Raw genomic sequence first — 22771 nt, forward strand, 5'->3', positions numbered from 1 at the left:
TGTCTGAGATGACAAAGACCCCCTCCTCCCCACACGCATACACACCTCCCCAGTGAGCCTGCCATAGCTGTTTTGTGAACAGAGATGGGAGGCCTGTAGGCCAATTAAGGGCTTCACCAGAGCAAATCACACTCACCCCCATACAGCCTGGGCAGGGGCCTCTCCCACACCTGCAGCCACACACTCTGGGAGCCCTGCCTGGGAGCAGCACCGTGGGGAGGGCACATCTGCCCACCACTATTCATTCTTGGTTGGGACAGAGAAAACAGAGGCTCTACTGATGCCTCAATGGGACAGAAACCCTGAAAGAAGGAGGCAGAGGCTTGCATTCCATCCTCACTTGCTTTATTTCATTTTATAATCAAGAGAAAGGTAAGTTTACATGGTAGAAACAGACTGGTGAAAAATGAAACTCCAAACACCCCTCAGGTAGGTCACAGAAACCAAGCAGTGACTAGGCAGGTATCAAGTCATGCAGCAAAGGGGCATGGCTCCCACCTCAGCGAGCACTGTGCGTGGTGTTAGGTGAGCTGTGGTAGAAGCCTGTTGTCACTCCTAAGAACTTGTGTATGAAGGCAATGCTGGTTCTCCCACAGAGGTCTACTTGCGAAAGGAATTGCCTCTAGTAGCTAACAGGATTTTGTAATCTGCAAGTGGGCCCACTGGAGTGACAAGAGTCCCTAGAGCAGGATGTGGTACTTCAGTGCCCTGGGGACCCTGTTGATAACCAGCCTCCCATCATAACTCAGGGAAGCAAACAGCCACGGGTCAGCTGAGGCCCAGTCCACGGCATACACGCTGTCCTCATGTTCCTCGTAGGTGGCGATGACGTTGTCCTGCAGGGGCTCCTTACTCCTACAGCCCAACAGAGACAGAGATCCCAGTGAGGCACAGAAAGCAAGAGGGCTCAGGTGGGCAACATAGTCTCTCTGGCAGCCTGGAAAGACCCTACTAGCCTATACGAGGTGGCCGTGCCACTCCTGCCGCAGCTCAGTGGCTATCATGATAGCTGAGGGGACAGGGACCCGCCTGTGGCTTATGAACACTATGAGTGCCTGGAAATAGCCTGGCTCCCCTATCCTTGGCTCTGTGGGTACCTGGAGTAAAATTCTGTCAGGTGCATCACAAGGGCTTTTGGCTGGGGACCTGATCACCATACTCCAGTAGAGCATGATAGTAAGGGACTTAGCATGAGCCAAAGGACACTGCAAGTTGCCAAGCTAGCCCCTGGGCTGAGGATGCCCACAGCACTGACAGGAAGTCCTTTGTCTGGGTACACAGCCTGCCTGGGCTGGCACATTGTCCATTCTTTACTTCCTTGGCCATGAGCCATTTACCTTCTCTGGGACCACCAGGGTGATCCCCACAAAAGAATGCCCGAGCCCTCAGCCTACAGTGTTCAGGTGTGAGGAGCACAGCTGTTTGGCCCGGGCTAGCAGGGTTTGAACCCCAGGCTTTCTGTGATGAAGGAGCCAGCCTGCCCACATGCAGGGGCCACTTCCCAGCAGGGACAGATGCTCTGGCACTTTTCTTCCCATTACAGAATCACTTCCATTCAGCATATACAGTATAAAACCCTTATGCATCTTTCTACAGTAGGTTTCTGTCTCCATAGGAGACAAAGTTGGCAGTCTTAAAGTCGCCACCCCACCCCTGACTTTGGCCTATACTCTTATGCCATTATCTGACAAGATTTGAGGTATCACCAAACCCTATTTTTCCAGAAATTGGACAAGACCTGCCAGTGGTCAGAAGATTTCTGATAAATATCAAGTAAGAGTCTCCACAGGGAATCTCATTTTCCTGAATTCAATGGCACTAGCATGGCAGGTAGTCATCAGAACAGGTTTGCCAGCTACACTTCCTCCCTCCCTCCTTCCCTAATGCTGCTCCCCCATGGAGGACAGCACACACATTAATCACCCTGCAGACTAAGGGAACAATTCCATTTCCTCCCTAGTAAAGAGAAGGTGAATGGCTGCAAGGCAGCCATTGGCAGAAACCAAGTCTGTGTGGCACTGGGAAGAGCCCAGCAGGAGGCTCTACACTTGCACCTGCAGGGCACATCACTGTTTCTAAGTATTTGAATAGAAAGGTAACAGTCAAGGGATGAAGATAGATTGATGACTCTGGTAGACAAGGTTCCAAAATGGAGTATCCTCACCAAGTAATTATAGACCAGGCTTAGGTAGACAGAGATTAAGACATAAGGCCATAATAGAGGCTTACATTATGCTCTGGGCTCAAGCTGTCTCATGCACTGGTTTCACTACAGGACCTCCTTCCTCTGGAATTGGATATGAATCTCTGAGGTACACATAAATCACCCTTAGTGGCTTTGGAAGAAGCCACTGCCATACATTAATGTGGCAAAGCCACTTTAGAGGACAAAGAGACCTTACAGTATGGGCTCTACAGAAAAATCTGTAGACCCTAAGACTTTCTCTCTTATGATGGGCATGACAACATCCCTGATACCAGCAATGGGAGCTCAGGCAAGAGTCCTGCTCTCAAGGGTTATAAGATGATCTCAGGCTGGGCATGGTGGCGCACACCTTTAATCCCAGCATTCGGGAGGCAGAGGTAGGAGGATCGCCATGAGTTCAAGGCCACTCTGAGACTACAGAGTTAATTCCAGGTCAGCCTGGACCAGAGTGAGACCCTACCTCGAAAAACCAATAAACACCCCCCCCCCAAAAAAAAGATGATCTCAACCTCCCATATGTCCAAGGGACAAGAGTCCTGGCATGAAGATGGGTGCTACCCAAGCCATCTTCCAGTCACAAATGTATTTAGGATGGAAAGACAGGTGTACAGTGTAGGGCTTTTGGAAAATACTCAACCAAAATGTTGTGACTAGGATCAGGGTAGCATATGACTTGACTGTAGCTCTGACTTGCTGGCCAAGAGTACCACCAGCCAGCTGAGGGCCATAAGCAAAGTGTTAGCACTATTGCTGGATGCACTGGATATCAGCATGGCAAAGACCCTGATTGTCTCTCACAGGGAATTCCAAGACCCTGGGGTGTTAGTTCACATTCTGTCTGGACACCAGCAATAGCCTTTCAAATCACACATACAGCACTTATTAAGAATGTGGGAAAATAAATACATGTTCATAACCAAACAGGAAGCCATTTCATAATACCACCATGCTGCTCCCTATCTCACTGCTGGTGACCTCTGGATCAGTGGCCCGTAACCACAGAGGAAAAGGGTTGTCACCCATCTACACATAGGCACTTTCAACAGTAACTGCCCAGACTCATTGCATCTGTGAGTAAACAAAGTACTGCTCCTTTCTAAGAGTCACCCAATGGTCATGCTCCTTACTTCTCATCTGTGTGGTGCTCCTCTGGGTCACTGACATCATCATCATCCACCAGGTGGCCGAAGGGCTCTGAGGAGATGGACACCATGTTGGACAGGATAACTCTGCTGTCACTGCTGCCAGTGAGGACGAGCTGATCATGAGAGTGGTTGTAGCGGACACTCCACACCCTGAAAAGGACATGGGCAGTTGCTTGGATGGCTTGGGTGACTTCAAAACACACAGAGGCCCTGACCTTACTGGATGGGGCCCCAATGAATGTGAAGGAGTAATCCACAATCACACAGGCTGACACCAGAGACTTCTGGGCAGAGGCCGGGGCCTACCATATCTTGCTCTAATGTAGTATTTTAAAACTTAACAAACAGACTACATGTCAGCTTGCACCTAGAGAGAGAGAGAAGAGCTTTCATACACAGGTTTTCTAAAATTACAAACCAGAACTTACCTCTGTGGAAGTGACACATGGATTAGCCACAACCTAGAATGGCTAACTAAGTTCTGCATCATCTTCCCAGCCAGGCACTGCCCCAGGCCCTGACAGAGGACTCAGCATCTCTTGAGTGTCCAGTTTGACACAGGGGCCACTTCCTTTGGACACAGGCCCTGACACGCCCTGAGTTTGGCCTGTAGAGGCTGCCAACACACCAGAAGACTGCAGGCCTGGTGGCAGAACGTACAGCAGGCCTGACAAATGGAGGTGCACTCAGCATGGTTGGCACAGCTAAGCTTTCTGCTCAGGCCATGGAAATGAGAGCCATCCATGCAATTCTTCAAAGCTGTACGCGAGCACTCTGGGGCTTGCAAAAGTAATATCGCTACTGGCAAGTAATTCACAAGCCCAGAGAAGGAGGCTGTAGGAAGGAAAAATCCTGGGAAGGGGCCCTCCTCACCTGGGGAGTATTCCTGATGAGAAAATGGCTTTCTCTCAGCCAGGCTTTCCCAACACATACACTTGCACACATGCACATGCATGCTATACTGGGGTACAGACGTGGATCTATACTATACATACTAGCCTATGACATGCTCTTTTCTTAGCCAAAAGTACCCAGCATATGGCACACATTCAGATAATATTTTAAAGAGGATGAATGGTTTGGGCAGCCTTCCACATTCACATGCATACAGATATTCCTCATTCTTTCTGACAGCTGCATAATCTCTACTGCATGGATGACACCAAATTTACTTAACCCATCCCCCACTGACGGACATTTGGGTTGCTTCCAGGTTCCATGTGCTACAAACAATACTGTGTGAACATCTGCGCACATTTACTTTTGCACACTTGAACCATCACTGTTTCAGGAGGAAACAGAATCCAATGTTTCTCTTCTTTTCCTGCGCTTATAAATCACAAACATTCAGACTTGGAATTAGAGTTTCTTTAGGAAAATAAAACTGGGTTGATTGAATGATTCACAGCAGCACCAACTAAGCTGGTTTGTGCTTTCCCAAATGGTAAAGTAATTAGCAAAATAAATTACATATTCCCCTCTTCCCTAAAGCAGCATGCAAACGAGGTACCATACCAGTGGGAGTGCTCCTCCAAGGTCTTCACAGGCTCAGTGACATTCCGAGTATCCCAGAACTTCACCCTGCAGTCATCTCCGCAGCTGGCTAGGTAGTACTGCTTGTTGGGGTTGAAATCAAGGTCACGGACCAGCTGTCCATGGGCATTCTCTATGCAGTATATCTGGCTGGGGGAGAAGAACATTAAGTGGGTTGTGGAAGTCCACTGAGAGCTGCAAGCATGCCTCAGTCTCTCAGGGCCCCATCTAAGGGAACAGCTACTCCACCTCCCTGCTAATAGCTGAGCAGGGACATCCCTGCCTGGGGTACCAGAGACCTCTTTGTGTTCCTCCTACATGCAAGGAGGCTGGGCATAAAGTGCAGAAGCGCTTCATGGCTGTAACACAGCTCTGCCATCCTAGGGTAGAGCTGTGATTCCCTGAGCCAGTTGTAGAAGTGACAGTGGCTTGCAACTATCAACAATGTGACTTGGTGTGAGTTTTGGAAGCATGCAGTGAAGAAGAAAGTAAGAAAAGAAAAATGTTAGACAGAAAGACTAAATTGTGCTGTTGGTACTGGGAGATGCACATAGAAAGAGAATGAAAAATGGAAGAAAAAAATTTGAAAAAGCCTCAAGAAAAACAAGAGACTGGATTTGCCATGCTGGGCTTGTTCTGTATTTGTTCACACACCCTTGGGAAGTGAGCACTTGTTCCACATACAGGAGGTGTGGGAAAGGTTTGTGCTTGAAATCGGCCACATAGTGATTTACAGTGCGTGTGCTCACATATATGAACACCTATACACATGCTTGTACACACAAGGCCCATGAACACATGTACAGGAGGGCACATAAATGAATGCAAGCCTATACATATGCTCACACATAAGCTAAGCCCAGGCCCCTCACAGTGTCTGAAATCTAAAATTTCTGCCCCTTATAGTCCTGCTAATGTCTTGTAAGCAACAAAGAGGGGCAGGTGGTCGGGTGAGGGGGACAGAGGTTCTAGGTAGTGCTGGGCCCTGTGTGTCCCTGTGCTATCATTCCTGTCCGTGCTGCACTGTTGACGTCCTCCTCAGAAGTCATTCAAGCTTCCCTGCCATCATTTCCTTTCTCATTTGGCCATGGCTTCAGTGGGGAGGATCGTCAACCAGGAACTTGGCATCTTGAAATTATGTCTCATGCGTCATGCCTTCAGCAGTTCATTGCCCTGCAATGTACTTCAACTGAAATGCTTTTGGTTCCTCCCAGGTTGGATTTTTCAGTCCTATGGCATTTTCAATCTTCAGCTGACTCTTATATACAACATGTTCTCAATATGCTAATATTTTTCTTTATAATTGGCCACACGATGATTTATAGTCATATGCTCACACATGTGCACATACATGAACACCTATATGCAGGCATGCAAACACAGAGCTCAGACACACATGCACAGGGTACACATATGCTTGCATGAATCAACTCCTATAGGTATATAAAGGTTTGGATGCTCCAAACCTTAAGACAATTCATGTGAAACAAGCACAGGTATACAAGTGAAAATGTGGCATGTTCCAGGGATCTCATGGACAGTCACAGACATTCTGTGCTTCAGTTGATGGGGACCAAATGGAAAGTCATAGGCCTATTGTGTTGTTGATGGAGGCAGCTTTAAAATAAAAGCATCATACATTCCAGGAGCAGCAGTAAAGGCAGCCTGGCTAGAGAACACCAGAGCTGTTTGCCAAAGGACATGACAGCCAACAAAAGGAACAACAAGGGCAGGCATGGTTGTGCACGCCTTTAATCCCAGCACTTGGGAGGCAGAGGCAGGAGGATTGCCGTGAGTTCCGGGCCACCCTGAGACTACATAGTGAATTCCAGGTCAGCCTGGGCTAGAGTGAGACCCTACCTCGAAAAACCAAAAAAAAAAAAAAAAAAAAAAAAAAAAGAAAGAAAGAAAAAAAAGACAAACAAAAAACAAACAACAACAACAACAACAAAAAAAAAAAACCAGGAGCAACAGCTCTCTGCGGAAGTTCTACTTCCTGTGGCAGTCAGGGTCAGAGCTGGTCACAGAGACAGCCCAGGTGCAAGGCCACCGCAGGGTGTCACCATCAATGCTGGCTGTGTGCATCTTGTGTTTGGTCTGTAAGCCAGTCTTCAAGTTTCTTGTCTTCAGATGCTGAAACTCCTTACATCCTTCAAAGAGCAGTGAGAGGAGAAAGGCCCAGGGACAAGGAGAGACAGGCTGCAGTGGCTATCCATCATGGTCTGAGTCCACGGCCTCCAGCTCCATCAGGAAGCCAAATCACTCCTTTGTGCGGATATGCACAGGGGAGGGAGTGCCGACCTGTTATTTATCAGCCTTGGATTTTCAGAGGGGCCTCAGAACTAAAATTAAAGGTGTGCCCCCACCCTGGAAGTAACGCACGTTATTACATGACATCCGTCTCTTCAGCTCAGTGATAAATGATGGTGTGCTAAGGGGATAAACTGCATCTTAAAGAAGCCTGTGCAGGCTCCCGTTACCATGGCAACAGACATCCCACCATCATTCCTCTGCCTATCAAAACCACAACTGGAACAGAAAAATCGCTCTTGTTTGTTCCATTAGAACTGCTGGTTGTTGCGTATAATTACTTAAATGACAAAATACTGCTGCCCGATAGGTAAAGCTCTCGAAAGCACAGAAATGGCCAGGCAGCTCCACCAGGGAGGCTTAAGCAGAGGACCACAAGTGGCAGCCTGCAGTGCTAATCATGGAGATGGAGCTGCCGCAGGGCTTGTGAAGCTCCACAAAGCACAGGCCTTAGTTCCATTACACATTGCTGCTAACACAGAGGTGGGGATGGACTGGCACAGCCACCATGGTTTGGCAGCTCCATGCAATGGGCCCACTAGCTTAACTTGGAGTGAAGATAATCTCCCACACAAACCAGATGAAGACAAACCAACCACACGCCCCAGTGCCTCTGGCGTTCAGGAAGGAAGGGAAGGGAGAAGCAGGGATTCAAAGTACAGGCAGATCACTGACCTCATGCTCCGTGTGTCCCAGCCTCTCAGGGTGGTGTCATTTGCTGTGGCCACCTGGGTACAGTTGTGGTGTGGGCTCCACCGCCCTGCAGTGAACTTCAGCTGGCCCTTCCCTTCTAGTGCTGCTGAGCTGGCCAGCTGGGGATGGCAGGGATTAAAGAGAAGAGAAATGTGAACACCTTTCAGAAAATTCAAGAGGATATCCTACAATCTCAGGATTTTGCAGAAATAATTTTAGAATAATTAGAAAGCTCTGTGGGTCTACGGAGATGGCTTAGCACTTAAAGGTGCTTGCCAAGCCTGTCAGCTCAGGTTCAATTACCAAGCCACCCACATAAAGCTATATGCAAAGTGGTATGTGTGGCATGCATGTGTCCATATACATGAATAAATAAATAAGTAAAACTTGAAAATTGTTCTGTCTTTTTTTCCTTCCCTTAAGAGGCAAGAAAGTTTGAACCTTATTGAAGGAAAACATAAAACTGAACATAGCAAAAAATAGAAAGCATATTAATAGCCCCTATTACAGAGGACTCACATGCAAGTATGTGATTAGAGACAATGAGCTCAAACTTGAAGAAAACAATATGAAATAACTCAAACATCTGGCTTTCCCCAGAGATAGAACAAAACCAGGACAGTTCTCATGACCAGCTCCTTCTAGAATAACAAAGGGACAAACACACTTTACTTTATCAAATACTGTTCCAATACACTTCCTACTTTCCCTTTACCATGCAGAAAGTGAAATCCTCGTATGGGGTTTATTTGACCTCCACAGCTCTGTGAGACCCATAAGTCGTCTTGATATTGCAAACTTCTTTACCTGACAAAAAGTAAGCCTGGCTTTACCTGGCTCAAGTCTGTTCCATCAGTCTTATGGTAAATGCTCACAGTTCTTTCCATTTTGGGTTTGAAGCTCTAGTCACACAGTGACTTTAATGGCAGGGGTCTAAGCCCTTGTCCCTCCCCTTCTCTCAATAATATATATATAAGCCACCATTGTTGAATTCACTTAAACTTTTAAGCTGTGCTCTTCAGAATCTCCTGAGAAGCTGTGTGGCCAGCTATGGAAGGAGCCAAGCCAGCCCTAAGCATTTGGGTACAGAGGCCCCAGAGGTGGGCCTCATGAGAGGTGTGGGTGAAAATGTGTCTTCACTCTTCTATGAGAAGTATTAAGGGCCTTGCTTTAGGAGGGGGAGTGAAAGCCCCCAGCTGAGAGATGAATAAAACTTTGGCCTGCTTCATGGGTGCAGGGGTTTGACAAGAAAACACAGCGTTGAGAAGCAGGTCAGTGTTAGCATAGAACGGAAGAGATACCAGAGCTTCTGGGGAGGGATTGAGAAGTCACCACCCATGAAGTTGGAGGACTAGGAAGTACCCAGGTAGAAGGACCCTCCCTTGCCAGGAGAGCTGACTGGAGCCTGAGGGACCCCAGCAGTCTTGGCTAGATGTTGGAAGATGGATAAACAGAGACAAGGGCCAGTCAGAAGTGAGCAGAAGTATAACCTGTCAATGCTCACTTGGAGACCTGCCCATATAGTTGGGAAGATGGAGAAACTTCAGCTACTACTCAACAGAGCATGGGTGAGAAGAGGACATGGTCAGATGGGATGCCAGAGGCCTGCACTGGCAACCAGGCAATGGGATCCAGCAGGGAACAGGATGGTGGATAGGCCCTGCCCCACAGAATCCACAGGAATGGCCACGGGTCTTCAAATTCATGCGTTAAAACTAGTTGGATGCTGGGTGTGGTGGAGCATGCCTTTAATCCCAGCACTCAGGAGGTAGAGGTAGGAGGATCATCATGAGTTCGAGGCTACCCTGAGGCTACATAGTGAATTCCAGATCCGCCTGAGCTAGAGTGAGACCCTACTTTGAAAAAAAAAAAAGAAAAACTAGTTGGAGGGTGCTCTTCCCACTCTGCTTCTCCAGGGGTGCTAGAAACCCATGAGCACTAACTTCAGAAAATGGCCCTATAGGGGTGGATAATGGTAGATACAGAAGCCATAGGTTGTTACAAGAAAATCTCAGCTGGGGTGGGATACTTCCCAATGGGTTCTTGGTTAGGGGAGCCCCCAATACAATACAAGCTTTTGCTGTGTTCCCTATTGCCCACCAGAACTAGATGGTAAGCCCCTATTACTGAAGACACCACATGCTTCAGTCACAGGCCACTAAGAAATCAAGCTGCAACTGAGCTTGGAAGCTTCCTCTCTCTAGGCTAGCTGTTACAGTGCTAGAAGTGCTAAGCAGGCTACTCCAGAGGAAAAGTCATCAAAAGTCTTACCCAGCAGTGGACCCTGCAAGCTACGCAACTAACCAGCCAGCAAGACATGCCCAACTGGTGCAATCAGGCAAATAGAGGCATAGCTGATGTAGTAGTTTGAATGTATGCTCCCCCATAAATTCAAATGTTTTACTAAAGCTTATAACTTGGGTCTCCAGCTGCCTAGCTGGAGGTGTCATTGTGGGGGGTAGGAAGGGAGAATCCTGGGGTCTAGCCCAAAGGTGTGTTTGGAAGCTGATCTGAATTCTAGCCCAAAGGTGTAAAGAGAGGTCTGAGCTCTGTGAATCCTGCTTGTTGCTTTTTTGGTGTTTGCTGGCTGCTGATGGTCTTCCTCTCTGCTTGGATGTGTGGAAGCAGGTTCTACATCATGGATGGAACCTCCCCTGGACCTATACTTGAAATAAACCCCTTCTTCCCATAAACAGTGTCTGGTTGGATGGGCATCCCAGAAGCATGGAACATAGTTACAGGGATAACTAATTACTCTCCGAACAGATTAGAAATCTGGTCCATGGGAGCAAATTCATACCTGACTTTGAAAACCCCATCCACACAGCTTATGGCTGGGAAAGTCATATGGCACAGGAGAGAAGCTACTATTGTTGTTTGGTTAGTTGTGCCCATCAAATTTCCCTCTAAATATTGATGCTTATTCTCACAGACTAGTGCTGTTCTCACCTTTGGCCAGACAAGCTTCTTTCTGAAGTTGGCAGTGACTGTTGGGGAGACTCAAAACTTGTCATAGTGCTGAGAATAAGTGACTGTTAGTGCTCAGTGCTAAATGAGACAGCTATGTCTCAGGAAACATTGTAGATGAGGAACAGAAGGAATGTAAGAGCCAGAGGATGGGGAGGAGTGCTTTGGAACATTCTTCTGGACATGAAGTAACCATTGCACTCCTGACCTCACAGAGGCTGTCATTACCTGCACAATATTAGGCCCATCAACATTCTCTCATATATGATGGAGGAGAGGCAAAAACTCATCAAAATGAGATAGGGACCAGTTACAAAGAAGGGACTTAGTGGATAGGGAATGAAGAGGGGAGACAAAAGAAATTACTGGGGATTATTATTAGAATATGTTCATGTATGAAAACTTTCAATTAAATATGTTTAAAAAGTATAAGAAAATAACCTTCTAGTACAAATCGCCTCCGCTCCCTGACCTGTCACAGCAAGCACTCACAGCCCCAGAGGACTTCACTTTCTGCTCTGAAATGTGATGCTTCTCTGCTTATCCCAGAAACTCTCTACATCAAATCCCACGTTCCTGATTGATTCATTAGAACACTCTATAGAAAAGGAGCTCTGAGTCTCAGGAACCACAGTGTTCATAGCACACACGCACTGTGTATGACCTTTCTTTTTTTAAATTTTTAAAAAAATTTTATTTGTTTGAGAGCAAGAGAGAGAGAGAAAGAATGGGTGTGTCAGGGCCTCCAGCCACTGCAAACGAACTCCAGACGCATGTTACCCCCCTTGTGCACCTGGCTTACGTGGGTTCTGGGGAACTGAGCCTCAAACCGGGGTCCTTAGGCTTCACACACAAGCACTTAACCACTAAGCCATCTCTCCAGCCCAGACCTTTCTTAATCCCCACAAAAGGCAAAGGGACATTTGTGCTTGGTGCAGACGATTTTCACTTTGTCTCTAATGGGGACACTCAAGCGGGCATGGAGCTATCAGAAAGAGGACAAGAAAACAGTATGATGTAAAGGAGGAAAGAAGTTCTAGGTCTTGTGGACTTCCAGTGGAGAAAAGGGATGCTTGGGGGCAGACATTGTGTGGCAGAAGACTGGGAAACATATGCAGAGGGCCTAAGGTTGCAGTAAAAGCAAGAGCATACATCACATGTAAGACAGGCAGAGCATGGCTTGACAGCCCTCATACCAGGTGAGGGTGCTAAGATGACTGCCAGGTGGGCCATAGCAAACCAACAAACTTGTGAGGCAAATATGGAGCAGCAGTATCTTCAAGCAAGACAGAGCCACTGCAGTACACAACAGAAGCACAGGGACAGGGACAGGCTAAGCACTGCAGGTGCTGTGGAGAACCAGGGTCCTGATTACATGCCAGGAAGGTGACTAGAAGAGATGGAGGTTCAGAACACCACATAGGCCAGGGTAAGGCTTATACTCCCAGAGGATGTTGGCAGCTTATGCAAGAGCTCAGAAATTGGACTTGGACAAGCTGAGGAAGAGGAAGTTGAGTCAAAGAAAACCAGGCTGTCTCAGGATCACCACAGCCAGACTGGTGGCTGGAGCACCAAGAGTGGAACACCACAGCAGGTTCCTCCCACCGCCTGCCTCTCTGCTCTTCTCTCTTACCTCACCCAGCTTCTTTATAACCAAGGTCAGGAGGAAAGGATGTCCAGAGCACTCAGGAAGACATCTCCCTGGCATAGTATGAGACAAGTCTCAGACCTCACCTCACAACTCCCAAGGAAGGACATCAGCTGGATCAGGTGCTGACCAGGGACAACCACCAGGAGCTGGGTGGGTATATGGATGGGGAAGCACTCAAGGTGACACTCAGACAGAACTGTACAGTCTCCTGCACCTCTACTTTACTGTACAAGGTCCCATTATCCCCTCCTTTTCTTCACCTTTGCAGAAGGATGAGTGCAATTCTGCTGCAAGGATGCAATTACCCTCGGGTGGGCTGCTCAGAAACACTCAGCACAGGGAGGTCACAAAGGATGTGGGCACAGGTGACATGCAGAACACAGTGACATGGATCAGGGGTACAGCACTTGTCCAGCATGTGCAAAATTCAATCCTCAGAAACACATAAATGAAAAATAAAAGGGGCTGGGGAGATTGCTCAGTGGTTAATACACTTGCCTGCAAAGCCTAATAACCCAAGTTTGATTCTGCAGTACCCACATAAAAACCAAATGCACAAGGTGGTACTTATGTCTGCAGTTCTTTTGCAGTGGCTAGAGGCCCTGGCATGACCATATTCATATTCTTTCTTTATATCTCTCTCCCTCTCTCTCTCATAAATAAATAAATAAATAAATATTTAAAAATAAACAGCTGACATGTAGAAGGCATCTTGGATCCTAGTTGGGTTAAGAGGGAATGGTAAAGCCTGAGAGTGAACAGGGGAGCATGTAGGAGCCTGAGGGGAAGCTGCTATGGTAGCCACGTAGCAAAGAGGAAATAGCAGCAGGAAACAGCTTAGAGCCACAGGAAGATGGCTGGAAAGAACAAATGGAGAAGTCAAAAGTAACTCTTCCAGTACCTGTGATGGAATGCAGATACCAACAGAGGGGAGCTTGTAGCAATACTGTCAAGATCTTGAAAAGACCTTTTCTTCTAAAAAGAAACAAACAATGCATATATACACATAATTAATGGCACAAAAGGGCTAATTTTTGCTCCCAGTGCAGAAGCAAGTCACTGTGTGGCTGTGCTACCTCTTCCTCTAGTCCTATATGGACCTCAAGATGGAGGAGGCGAGTCTGTCTCAAAATAGGTAAAGCTGCCACCTGGTCGCCCCTAGCTTGACTCCATGATCCAAAAGAACCAGAGCAGTTGAGGAAGCTGTTTATTGGTGGTCTGAGCTTTGAAACTACAGATGACAGTTTGAGAGACCATTTCAAGAAATGGGGCACACTCACAGACTGTCTGGTCATGGAAGACCCCCAAACAGAGCATTCCAGAGGCTTTGGCTTTTTGACTTACTGTGTATTGAAGAGGCAGAAGCAGCAGTGTATGCTCGGCCACATGAGGTTGATGGCATATAGTGAACCAAAGAGAGTTGTTTCTAGAGAGGGTTCTCTAAAGCCTGGTGCCCATCTAACAGTAAGAAAATTTTTGTAGGTGGTATTAAAGAAGACATAGAAGAGTATATCTGAGAGACTACTTTGAAAAGTACGGCAAAATTAAAACCAGAGAAGTAAAGGAAGACAGGCAGGGTGGAAACAGAGAGGATTTGCTTTTGTAACTTTCGATGATCATGATACAGTTGATAAAATTGTTGTTCAGAAGTACCACACTATTAGTAAGCATAATTGTGAAGTGAGAAAGGCCCTTTCCAAGTAAGAGATGCAGTCGGCTGGGCCACAGAGAGGTCGTAGAAATGGATCTGCAAACTTTATGGGTCGTGGTGGAAACTTTGGAGGTGATGGAGATGGCTATGGTGGTGGAGGTGGTGGCAGCAGAGGGAGTTATGGTGGAGGTGATAGTGGATATAATGGATTTGGAAGTGATGGTGGCAACTATGGTGGTAGTCCTAGTTGTAGTAGTAGAGGAGGCTATGGTGGTGGTGGACCAGGACATGGAAACCAAGGTGGTGGTTTTGGTTGTGGAGAAGGAAGATATGATGGTTACATTGAAGGAGGAAATGGTTACAATGAAGGAAGGTGGAGGTGGGAACTATAAGATTTTGGAAATTATAGTGGACAACAGCAGTCAAATTATGGACCCATGAGGGGTGGCAGTTTTGGTGGAAGAAGCTCTGGCAGTCCCTGTGGTGGTGGCTATGGATCTGGTGGTGGAAGTGATAGATACGGTAGCAAAAGGGTTTAAAAACAGCAGAAAAGGGTTACAGTTCTTAGCAGGAGAAAGAGTGAGGAGTTGTCAGGAAAGCACAGGTTACTTTGAGACGGTCATCCCAAATGCATTAGAAGAACTGTAAAAATCTGCCACGGAAGGAGCGATGATCTATAGTCAGAAAACTGACTGCAGCTTAAACAGGAAACCCTGCTTGTTCAGAACTGTCACAGCAACAGTTTGCAGAAAGTGCCACTATTGATAAATGCAATGCAGTGTCAATTAGATGAACATTCCTGGGGCCTTTCCTCTGTTGTAGCTTTGTCTTTCTTTTTCCTTCATTACATTGGGTATATTGCCCTGTAAATAGTGGTAGTGGTACCAGGAATAAAAAATTAAGGAATTTTTAACTTTTCAATATTTGTGTAGTTCAATTTTTCTACATTTTAGTATAGAAACTTTAACAAAACACAGTTTTGAAGGTGTTTCCTTGTGAGTTAACAAGTAAATAACATTATTGTTAATTACTATTTTGTATAAATTTTGCTAAAATTAACTGTAAAGAAACACCTACTGACTTGCAGTTTAAGGGGAAAATCTATTCTCCCTACTTCCATACTATGCTATGAATGGGCGCTGACATGTGGACAGAGTAGATATATGTATGCTTGCAATGTGTGTTTAGAATATTTAGGATTGGGTACTTAAGAAATTAGGATATTTGTGAACTTAATAGCATTAAGATTATCTTCAAATGAAAAATCTCAAAATTTCAATTTGTTTTTTGTGCATTTTCTTTCAAAATGTAATCATGATTTTAGTGTGCAGACTTACTGAGTCCTAGCTGTTATGAACATCTCCATTCCACATTTACCTTGGTCACATTTAAGTGCTGCCATAGTTTTTGGATGTAAAGCATGGGCTGCCCTCTTTAATTTCTGGAAAGGGGTAGTGGATGTTTTTCATTCCCACTTTTAACCCTGATGCAGGGCCACTAAGTCTGCTGTGTGTAAGTAAGCAAACTAGTAGATGCCTGGTTTTGTTGTTACTTCATCTTAAAACTCAGAGGTTCACAAATCTTGAGTCACTTTTCTTAGTATAGCTTTTCCCAAGTTTTTAGAGCAAAAGAATAAACATCACTCACTGAACCCTTAAAAAAAGGGCTAATTTTTGCAACTTATTTCAAATTAAGCTCAATGCCTTAACATCTACAATGACAGTGTAAGTGGAGAAATCTTTCTGTCACATCTCCTTCAAATAAAAAAATCAGACAGGCAAAAGTTTTACAGGTGGGATGTTAGTTTTCTGGAGACTTAGCTATCAGGTTAATGCTAACACATCAGATGACAATGAATATGCTAAAAAAGATGTGTCTACATATATATGTGTAAATATGAGTGTGACATATATACACGTACATATACATATTAACATAATGAACAGTGAGCAGGAAGAATAGAAGTGTTGGATTTTGTTTGTTTGTTTTTTGGTTAACCAATATTGGGTTCCAATCAATTTCCTATTAAGCACAGTGACTCACTAAGTGCTCAGGAAGGTGAGGACATAAGGTCATGTCTTTAAAAGGCAACACAGATTCAGTAAGTGAACAGAACAAGCCAACTAGTGGCACTGGGTGGGAGAGACACCTAGTGCCATTCCAAAAGGGCAGACAGCAACCACGGGCAAACAATCTCCATGGACCTCCACTGCCCCAACTTGATTAGCTCTAGCGCCATGAAACTCCATGGCAAAGTCCAGTCAGCAGTGCTAGTCTGTTTCCATGTGCAAAGCTTTAGTCTGTGAACAATTCTAGGGTTTTGAAACAATAAGTTATTAAGAATTGACCCATCAGCTAACCATCAGTTACCATAACAAAACAGCCAGTGAGCCTTTACCTATGAAGGACTCACTTATGAAGCCAGTACTAGCCATCCAATGCCAGCTTGGAGCTGGGTAGGTGGTATATTTCCTAGTTATGTCATCACATGCACGATGTAGATATTAATACCTGCTTTACAGGGGAGGAAACAGAGGCTCTCCTGGGAGTTCAGACCACTGGTATAAAGAAAACCCGAGACGGTACTTAATAGGTTGATATTGTATATATGTAAGTACAATGACTGAGATGGGGAGGTAATATGATGGAGAATGGAATTTCAAAGGGGAATGTGGGGGGGGGGGGGAGGGAATTACCATGGGAGTTTTTTTATAATCATGAAAAATGCTAATAAAAATTAAAAAAAAAAAAGAAAACTCGAAACTAGCACCAAAGCCAGGTAAGCAATGCTGCAGTTTACAGAGCTCCAGATCCCCTCTCCCCCTATGGGAGGAAGAAGAGAAAGGTTTCCTAAAATGAAGGAGCCCAGGGAGACCTTACAGGCTGGACATAACTGAGGTCAGTGAGACACAGGAATGGGGAACCCCTGGGAGAATCAAGATTAGCAACAAGGCAGAGGGCTAGACAATGTGACAATGCCTGGCTTATGGGGACAAGAAAGGTGGTTGAGACTGAGTCAGGAAGGAAGAGTTGGCTATCAGGGTGTCCTCCAGGCAAAAGACCATGGGCCTCCTCCATCCCTAGCTTTCCCCAGTCTGGCCTCTTCTGCTGCTGGGCTCCTTCACCCACAGACCCTGTCCTTCCTTTTGCCTGATGAACTTGGAAACACAGTATATCTCGTTAAGTCTCTGGTCAACCACTGGCCCACAGCTCCATAAACTTTATTGCAGAGGATTCTCTAGCAGTGCCCTGATTCCAGGTGATACATGAAAACCATGAGACAAAGTGTAGGCTGTGGGAAGCAAGCAGCTCCTGTGGCTGTTTGAACACAAAAACAGAGGCCCTAACAAGATGCCACTAGTGGGAAGTCCAGAGGTCAAGGGAAGATGTGAGTGAATCTCAGCAAATTAGAGACAAGCCCTGATCCCCTCCTTCCTTCACAGATGGAGAAGGGACACCATAGAGGGAGAGGGGCTCATCCATGGCCACATGCCCAGCTCAAGGCACAGCAGGGACCTGACTCCTGATCCCATACCCTTGACCATGAGAGCATGTGGACACCCTGGACAATGAGAACCATGCCAAAGCACAGGAATTTGGAAGGCAAATCTTAATAAAAAATCTGCTCAGGGCAGGCAGCATAGCCTAAGTTGTAAGATTGGCTAACCATGCTTTTGTTTTCCTAAGAACTAGAGACAGAGCTCACAAAGGACTTCACAGGGTGCGATGCAGCAATCTGTTTTTTACCATTAAAGAGAAAACCCCGGGGGCTTCCTAGTCCAGAAGGAATGATAAAGGCCCCCCACAAACATTTTCAGAAGAAGTGTGGCTAACACTATGACATGAACAAAAGGAGACAGGACACCGTCTAACGAATAAGACAGACCTGTGTTCTCCAGGTGGTGACGGTACACACAGAGCACATTTCAGAAGAGCAGAAATACAATATTTCCAAAGACAAACAGCTACACTTCCAGCCACTGGGGGTCAGTGGGCAGGGGCAGATCAGTGTAAAAAAGTGGCCAGGGGCACTATGGTGAGCTCCCAACACCTACTGTACGGCTACAACCAAGATCAGAGACAGTGAGGGCCAGCAGAGCACCCCACACTCCTTTCCTGGAATGACAAGGTGATGGAGAGGCAGGGCCATGGTACTGAGAGTCTAAGTAGTATGAAGGGCCCCAAGCAGGTACCCTGTAGCTGTGTGAACTATAAAACAGGAGTGACATTCTATCATGACCTCCGTGACCATGCCACCTGAGCCTCTTCCCAGCTTTTCAGCTTGTAACTGCTCAAAGCCAAGTATAACAGACTTCTTCCTTCACCAGTGACTAGTTTAGATATGACATGAGATTGTGCCTGACACCTGGACAAAAGCACTTCCAGGGAAGAATCTTCTTATGAAGAGAAACACACAGAAAAAAAAATCATCTTTTTCTTCATTGGTGCTGCGGGACTCCAGGTGTGATGCTGGAGCTGCTGCAGCTGCCTTGTCACCACACCAGCAGCAGCACTGGCGTATGGACATGGCAGAGAGGAAGGATCCGTGATGATGATCGCGGTGGTTTGAATGTATGGTCCCACAGACTCGGGCGTTTTTGATTAAGATTAGACTTCTTACTTACATTCCCAGATGCCCGCTACATGACATGTCACTGGGGGTGGGTCTTCAGTCCAGCTCTATTTAGTATATAGACAGCAGTCTGAGCCCTGGCTGCTTATGTTTGCTGGCTTCAGTAGTGTCTCTCTCTGTTGTGGATACTGAAGCGAACCAGCTTCTTCCACCATGAAGAAGTTTCCCTTGGAATCCATAAACCTGAAATAAACCCTTTCCTCCCATAAGCTGTTTGTCCCAGAAATAAATTAACTGCAACCTTGGAATTTATTTTCTTATTTCTTGTTGACTCCCTCATGATTTAAGCCCTTTCTTACACTTGTGGCAAATGCAACTTATCATCCTCACAAGGCCCACCTGAAATTAACACCTATGGCAACTGCCCTTCCCTGTCTCTGGCTGGGAGTCCCTGTCCAGTTTAGGGCTTTAAGCATTCTGAGCAGCTTCTAAGGGAGCTGTCCCTTAGAAGTCATGTCCGGAGACATGACTTTCTCTCCCATAACTCACATGCACAGTGTACACTCAAGTATCAACTTCTAAGGTGGTGACAAGAATCAAGTGAGATAAAACATATCAAATGTCCTGAAAATGGGGCTGGAGAGATGGCTTAGTGGTTAAGCACTTGCCTGTGAAGCCTAAGGACCCCGGTTCGAGGCTTGTTTCCCCAGGACCCATGTTAGCCAGATGCACAAGGGGGCGCACGTGTCTGGAGTTCATTTGCAGTGGCTGGAAGCCCTGGCGTGCCCATTCTCTCTCTGTCTCTCTCTCTCTCTCTGCTTCCTTCTTTCTGTCATTCTCAAATAAATAAATAAAAATAAACAAGTGTCCTGAAAATGCCTGACACATGGTGGGTGTCCTAAGTTTGTTTTTTTTTTTTTTGTCATGAGTCAATATACAACACCTAGGAACACTTCGAGAAATCTAAGCTGTCTGGGGGAGAAGGGATATGGTACAGGCTGGTGCACTTGATGGAGGTGGTGGGAATAGAATTCACTAGAGTCACTGAGGCCTGTTGCCACCTTCAGGACACCCAAGAAAAACAAAGAGATGAAGTGATGTGGGTCCGAGGAGAACTGGGCTGGCACGAAGGGCCCTGGCTACACAGGCTGCTTTCAGACTACAAGAGAGTACTGAGGTTGGTTTGAATATGTAACATTCCCCACAGGCTCATGTGTGGACTACTAGGTCCCCAGCTGGTGATGCTATTTTTAGGAGGGTCTGGAAGTTTCAGGAGGAAGGGGCCAAATTACAGGAATTGGTCCAAATGGGGTGTGATGGTGTGATTCAGGTATCACCCATAAACTTAGGTGTTCTGAATGCTAGGCTCTCAGCAGATGGAGAGATGGAGAATTAACGCCTCCTAGAGGCAGTGTATTGTTTGGGGGTATGCTTATGGGTGTTATAGCCAGTTCCCCCTTGCCAGTGTTTGGCACACTCACTTGTTCCTGTGGTCCACCTGATGTTGGCCAGCAGGTGATGTCCACCCTCTGCTCATGCCATCATTTTCCCTGCCATCGTGTAGCTTCCCCCTCGAGCCTATAAGCCAAAAGAAACCTCTTTCTCCCCACAAGCTGCTCTTGGTTGGGTGATTTCTACCAGCAATGCGAACCTGACTGCAACATGGGACGTCAAAGTTTTACCTCGTCCCTAGTCCCTTCTATGCTCTGCTTCTTGGTGGCCATAATGTGATCCCACTTTGCTCCACCATGCCCTCTTCACCATGGTGGACCTATACCTCTGAAACTAAGAGCCAAACAGTAATTCTATCTTACATTTTTCTCCTAAGTATTTTAGTCACAGCAACAGAAAAGTCTAACTAATATAGAAAACTGGTACCAGAAAAGTGGGGATGAAGCTGTGATCACTTGACCATGTAGCACTTAAGCCTTTCCAACTGGTTTTCAGGGAGCATTTGAAAGAGGTTAAAGAAGTGAGCCAGAGAAAGACTAGGATGCTGCAAGCACAGCACAATAGGCAGCTATGGTGGAAGCTCAGAACATCACCAGCAATGAGGAGAGTGAAAGCCAACTCACGTAGTTTCAGAGGAGAACAATATTTCATTGGGAAGTGGACTAGAGGACATGTAAGTTACATGCAGGCAAAGAACTTGCTCACATTTTGTGTATGTCCTGAGACTTTGTGGGACCTTGTAATAAGCTAGCTATCTGGAGAAGAAAATCTTAAAATGGTCAAATGCTCAGCCATAGCATGGTTATAGATGGCTGCTTGTAATCAGATTTACAATGAGATGCAGAAGCAAATGCATAGGAGAAAGGCTTGAAAAACTTGTACTTTGGCCAGAAAAGGAGCTTGTTTAAAGTTGTAGATAAGGGGCGTAAGTGTTAAAGAGATCAGAACTAGAATGAAGCCCTACTTTGCAGAATAGGAGAGATTCCTTGACACCATCTCAGGAATTGGTCAGAACCCGTCCCTCCCTGGCTTAAGGGTATTAAAGATTAAGTTCATTTGAAAGACTTTCCCTTGAGAAGAGAGTATCTTTAAGGTGCCTACATGAACAAGTCTACCCCAAAAGCTGTTTCTACAGGACTCCTGTTGCAGTTGCCTTCTCATTTCTGGACAAAACACCCAACCAGAGCAACTTATTGGAGGAAAAGGTTTATTTCAGTTTATAGTCTCGAGAGGAAGCTTTATCACGGTGGGAAAAGCATAAGATCAGGCAGCAAGCAAGTATCCCATCTCCACAGCAGCATGAAAGAACTAATCTAAGTACTGAGCTTGTAGCTGGGCTACACCACCCCAAACCCCACACCCCAGCAATATACCTCCTCCATCAAGGCTCCACCTCCCAAAGCCCTAACTTTCCCAAACTGCCACCAGCTGGTGATCAAGTACTCAAAACACATGAGTGTCTGAGGGATATTTCAATCAAATTCCCACAATTCCTTTCACTATATTCAGCCACACAGGAACTCAGAGGCTGCGGAAGCTGTGGTCCAAGTGGACTTGGCTAATACTAAAGCTGGCAGCAGACCTTGGTGGCATCCACATGATGCTCATTTTACAGAATGCAGAATATACGAGTTGTGGGGTAATGGAAGCCTCCACTCAGATATCAAATGAAGGGTTAAGAAACTAGGCAATGTGAAGGGGTGTCAGAATTCCTGAGTGCAACACCTGAGAGGCGGTGGCCCAGAGATAGGATGCCTCTGAGAAGGCAGCATGTAAAGGTGTGAGGGTGAAGGCAAAGTGGTAATAGAGACCCCGGGGATGACAGGAGCATGGAGCATCTGCAAGAGGAGGCGGCAGACAATGACAGAGCCAGCTGGGGGGAAGCCCTGTGGGCTACAGCTGACCAGGCCATAGGGGCAGGACTGCCCACGCCTTTTGGCTTTCAAATTGCCAGACATGGAATTACAGGATTTAATATTTTCCCTTCCAGGTTTCAGTTTTGCTTTGATCCAATCTTTTATTATCATTCTCCCATTCTTTTCGAATGTGAATGCTTACTCTGAATCATTGTGTAACTGAATGGATGTAACTTGTTTTTTACTTTTACAAGTGCTCACAGCTAAGAGTGGCCTTGAGTCTCAAGAGATTTTGAATGTAGGCTTTTGAAAATGTTAGAATTGTGAAGATTTTAGGGACTCTTGGAGATGAACTAAATACATTTTACATTACAAGAGAGCCATGAACCTTTGGGGAACAGGGCAGAACGTCATGGTTTAAATATGAAATGTCCCTCAGTTTCATGTTTTTTTAATGCTTGGTTCCCAACTTGTGGCATTATTTTGGGATGGTCTGGAAACTTTAGGAGGTGGGACCTAGCCGGAGGAAATAGGTCACTAGGGTGTGCCTTTAAGGCTATGCCTGGCCCCAGCTCTTCGGCACTCTGCTGTGCTTCCTGGCTGTTGACCTGCTCTGCTCTGTCACCACCACGATGGACTCAAACTAAGCAATCTCTCTTCCTTTTCAGTCATTATGTCAGGCATTTTGTCACAATGACAAGAAAACTAATAGGTCAAGGACCTGAAGACAAGGT

The 22771-nt window shown here is 46.1% G+C and overlaps 1 protein-coding gene and 1 pseudogene across 1 annotated transcript in view; one reads left to right on the forward strand and one right to left on the reverse strand.

Annotated features, from left to right (window-relative positions):
• Positions 1-328: 328 nt before the first annotated feature.
• Eipr1 (EARP complex and GARP complex interacting protein 1) overlaps positions 329-22771 on the reverse strand; it is a 187866-nt gene continuing 165423 nt past the window's right edge. The window contains exons 6-9 of the mRNA XM_004656528.2: positions 7870-8006; positions 4867-5034; positions 3334-3501; positions 329-855 (exon numbers count right to left, since the gene is read on the reverse strand). Coding sequence (XP_004656585.1) covers positions 681-855; positions 3334-3501; positions 4867-5034; positions 7870-8006 — 648 coding nt within the window. The 3' untranslated portion in view covers positions 329-680. The remainder of the gene's footprint in view (positions 856-3333; positions 3502-4866; positions 5035-7869; positions 8007-22771) is intronic.
• LOC105943906 lies at positions 13676-14695 on the forward strand (annotated as a pseudogene).

This window comes from Jaculus jaculus, chromosome 2, assembly GCF_020740685.1.
Source record: "Jaculus jaculus isolate mJacJac1 chromosome 2, mJacJac1.mat.Y.cur, whole genome shotgun sequence".
Lineage (NCBI taxonomy): Eukaryota > Metazoa > Chordata > Mammalia > Rodentia > Dipodidae > Jaculus > Jaculus jaculus.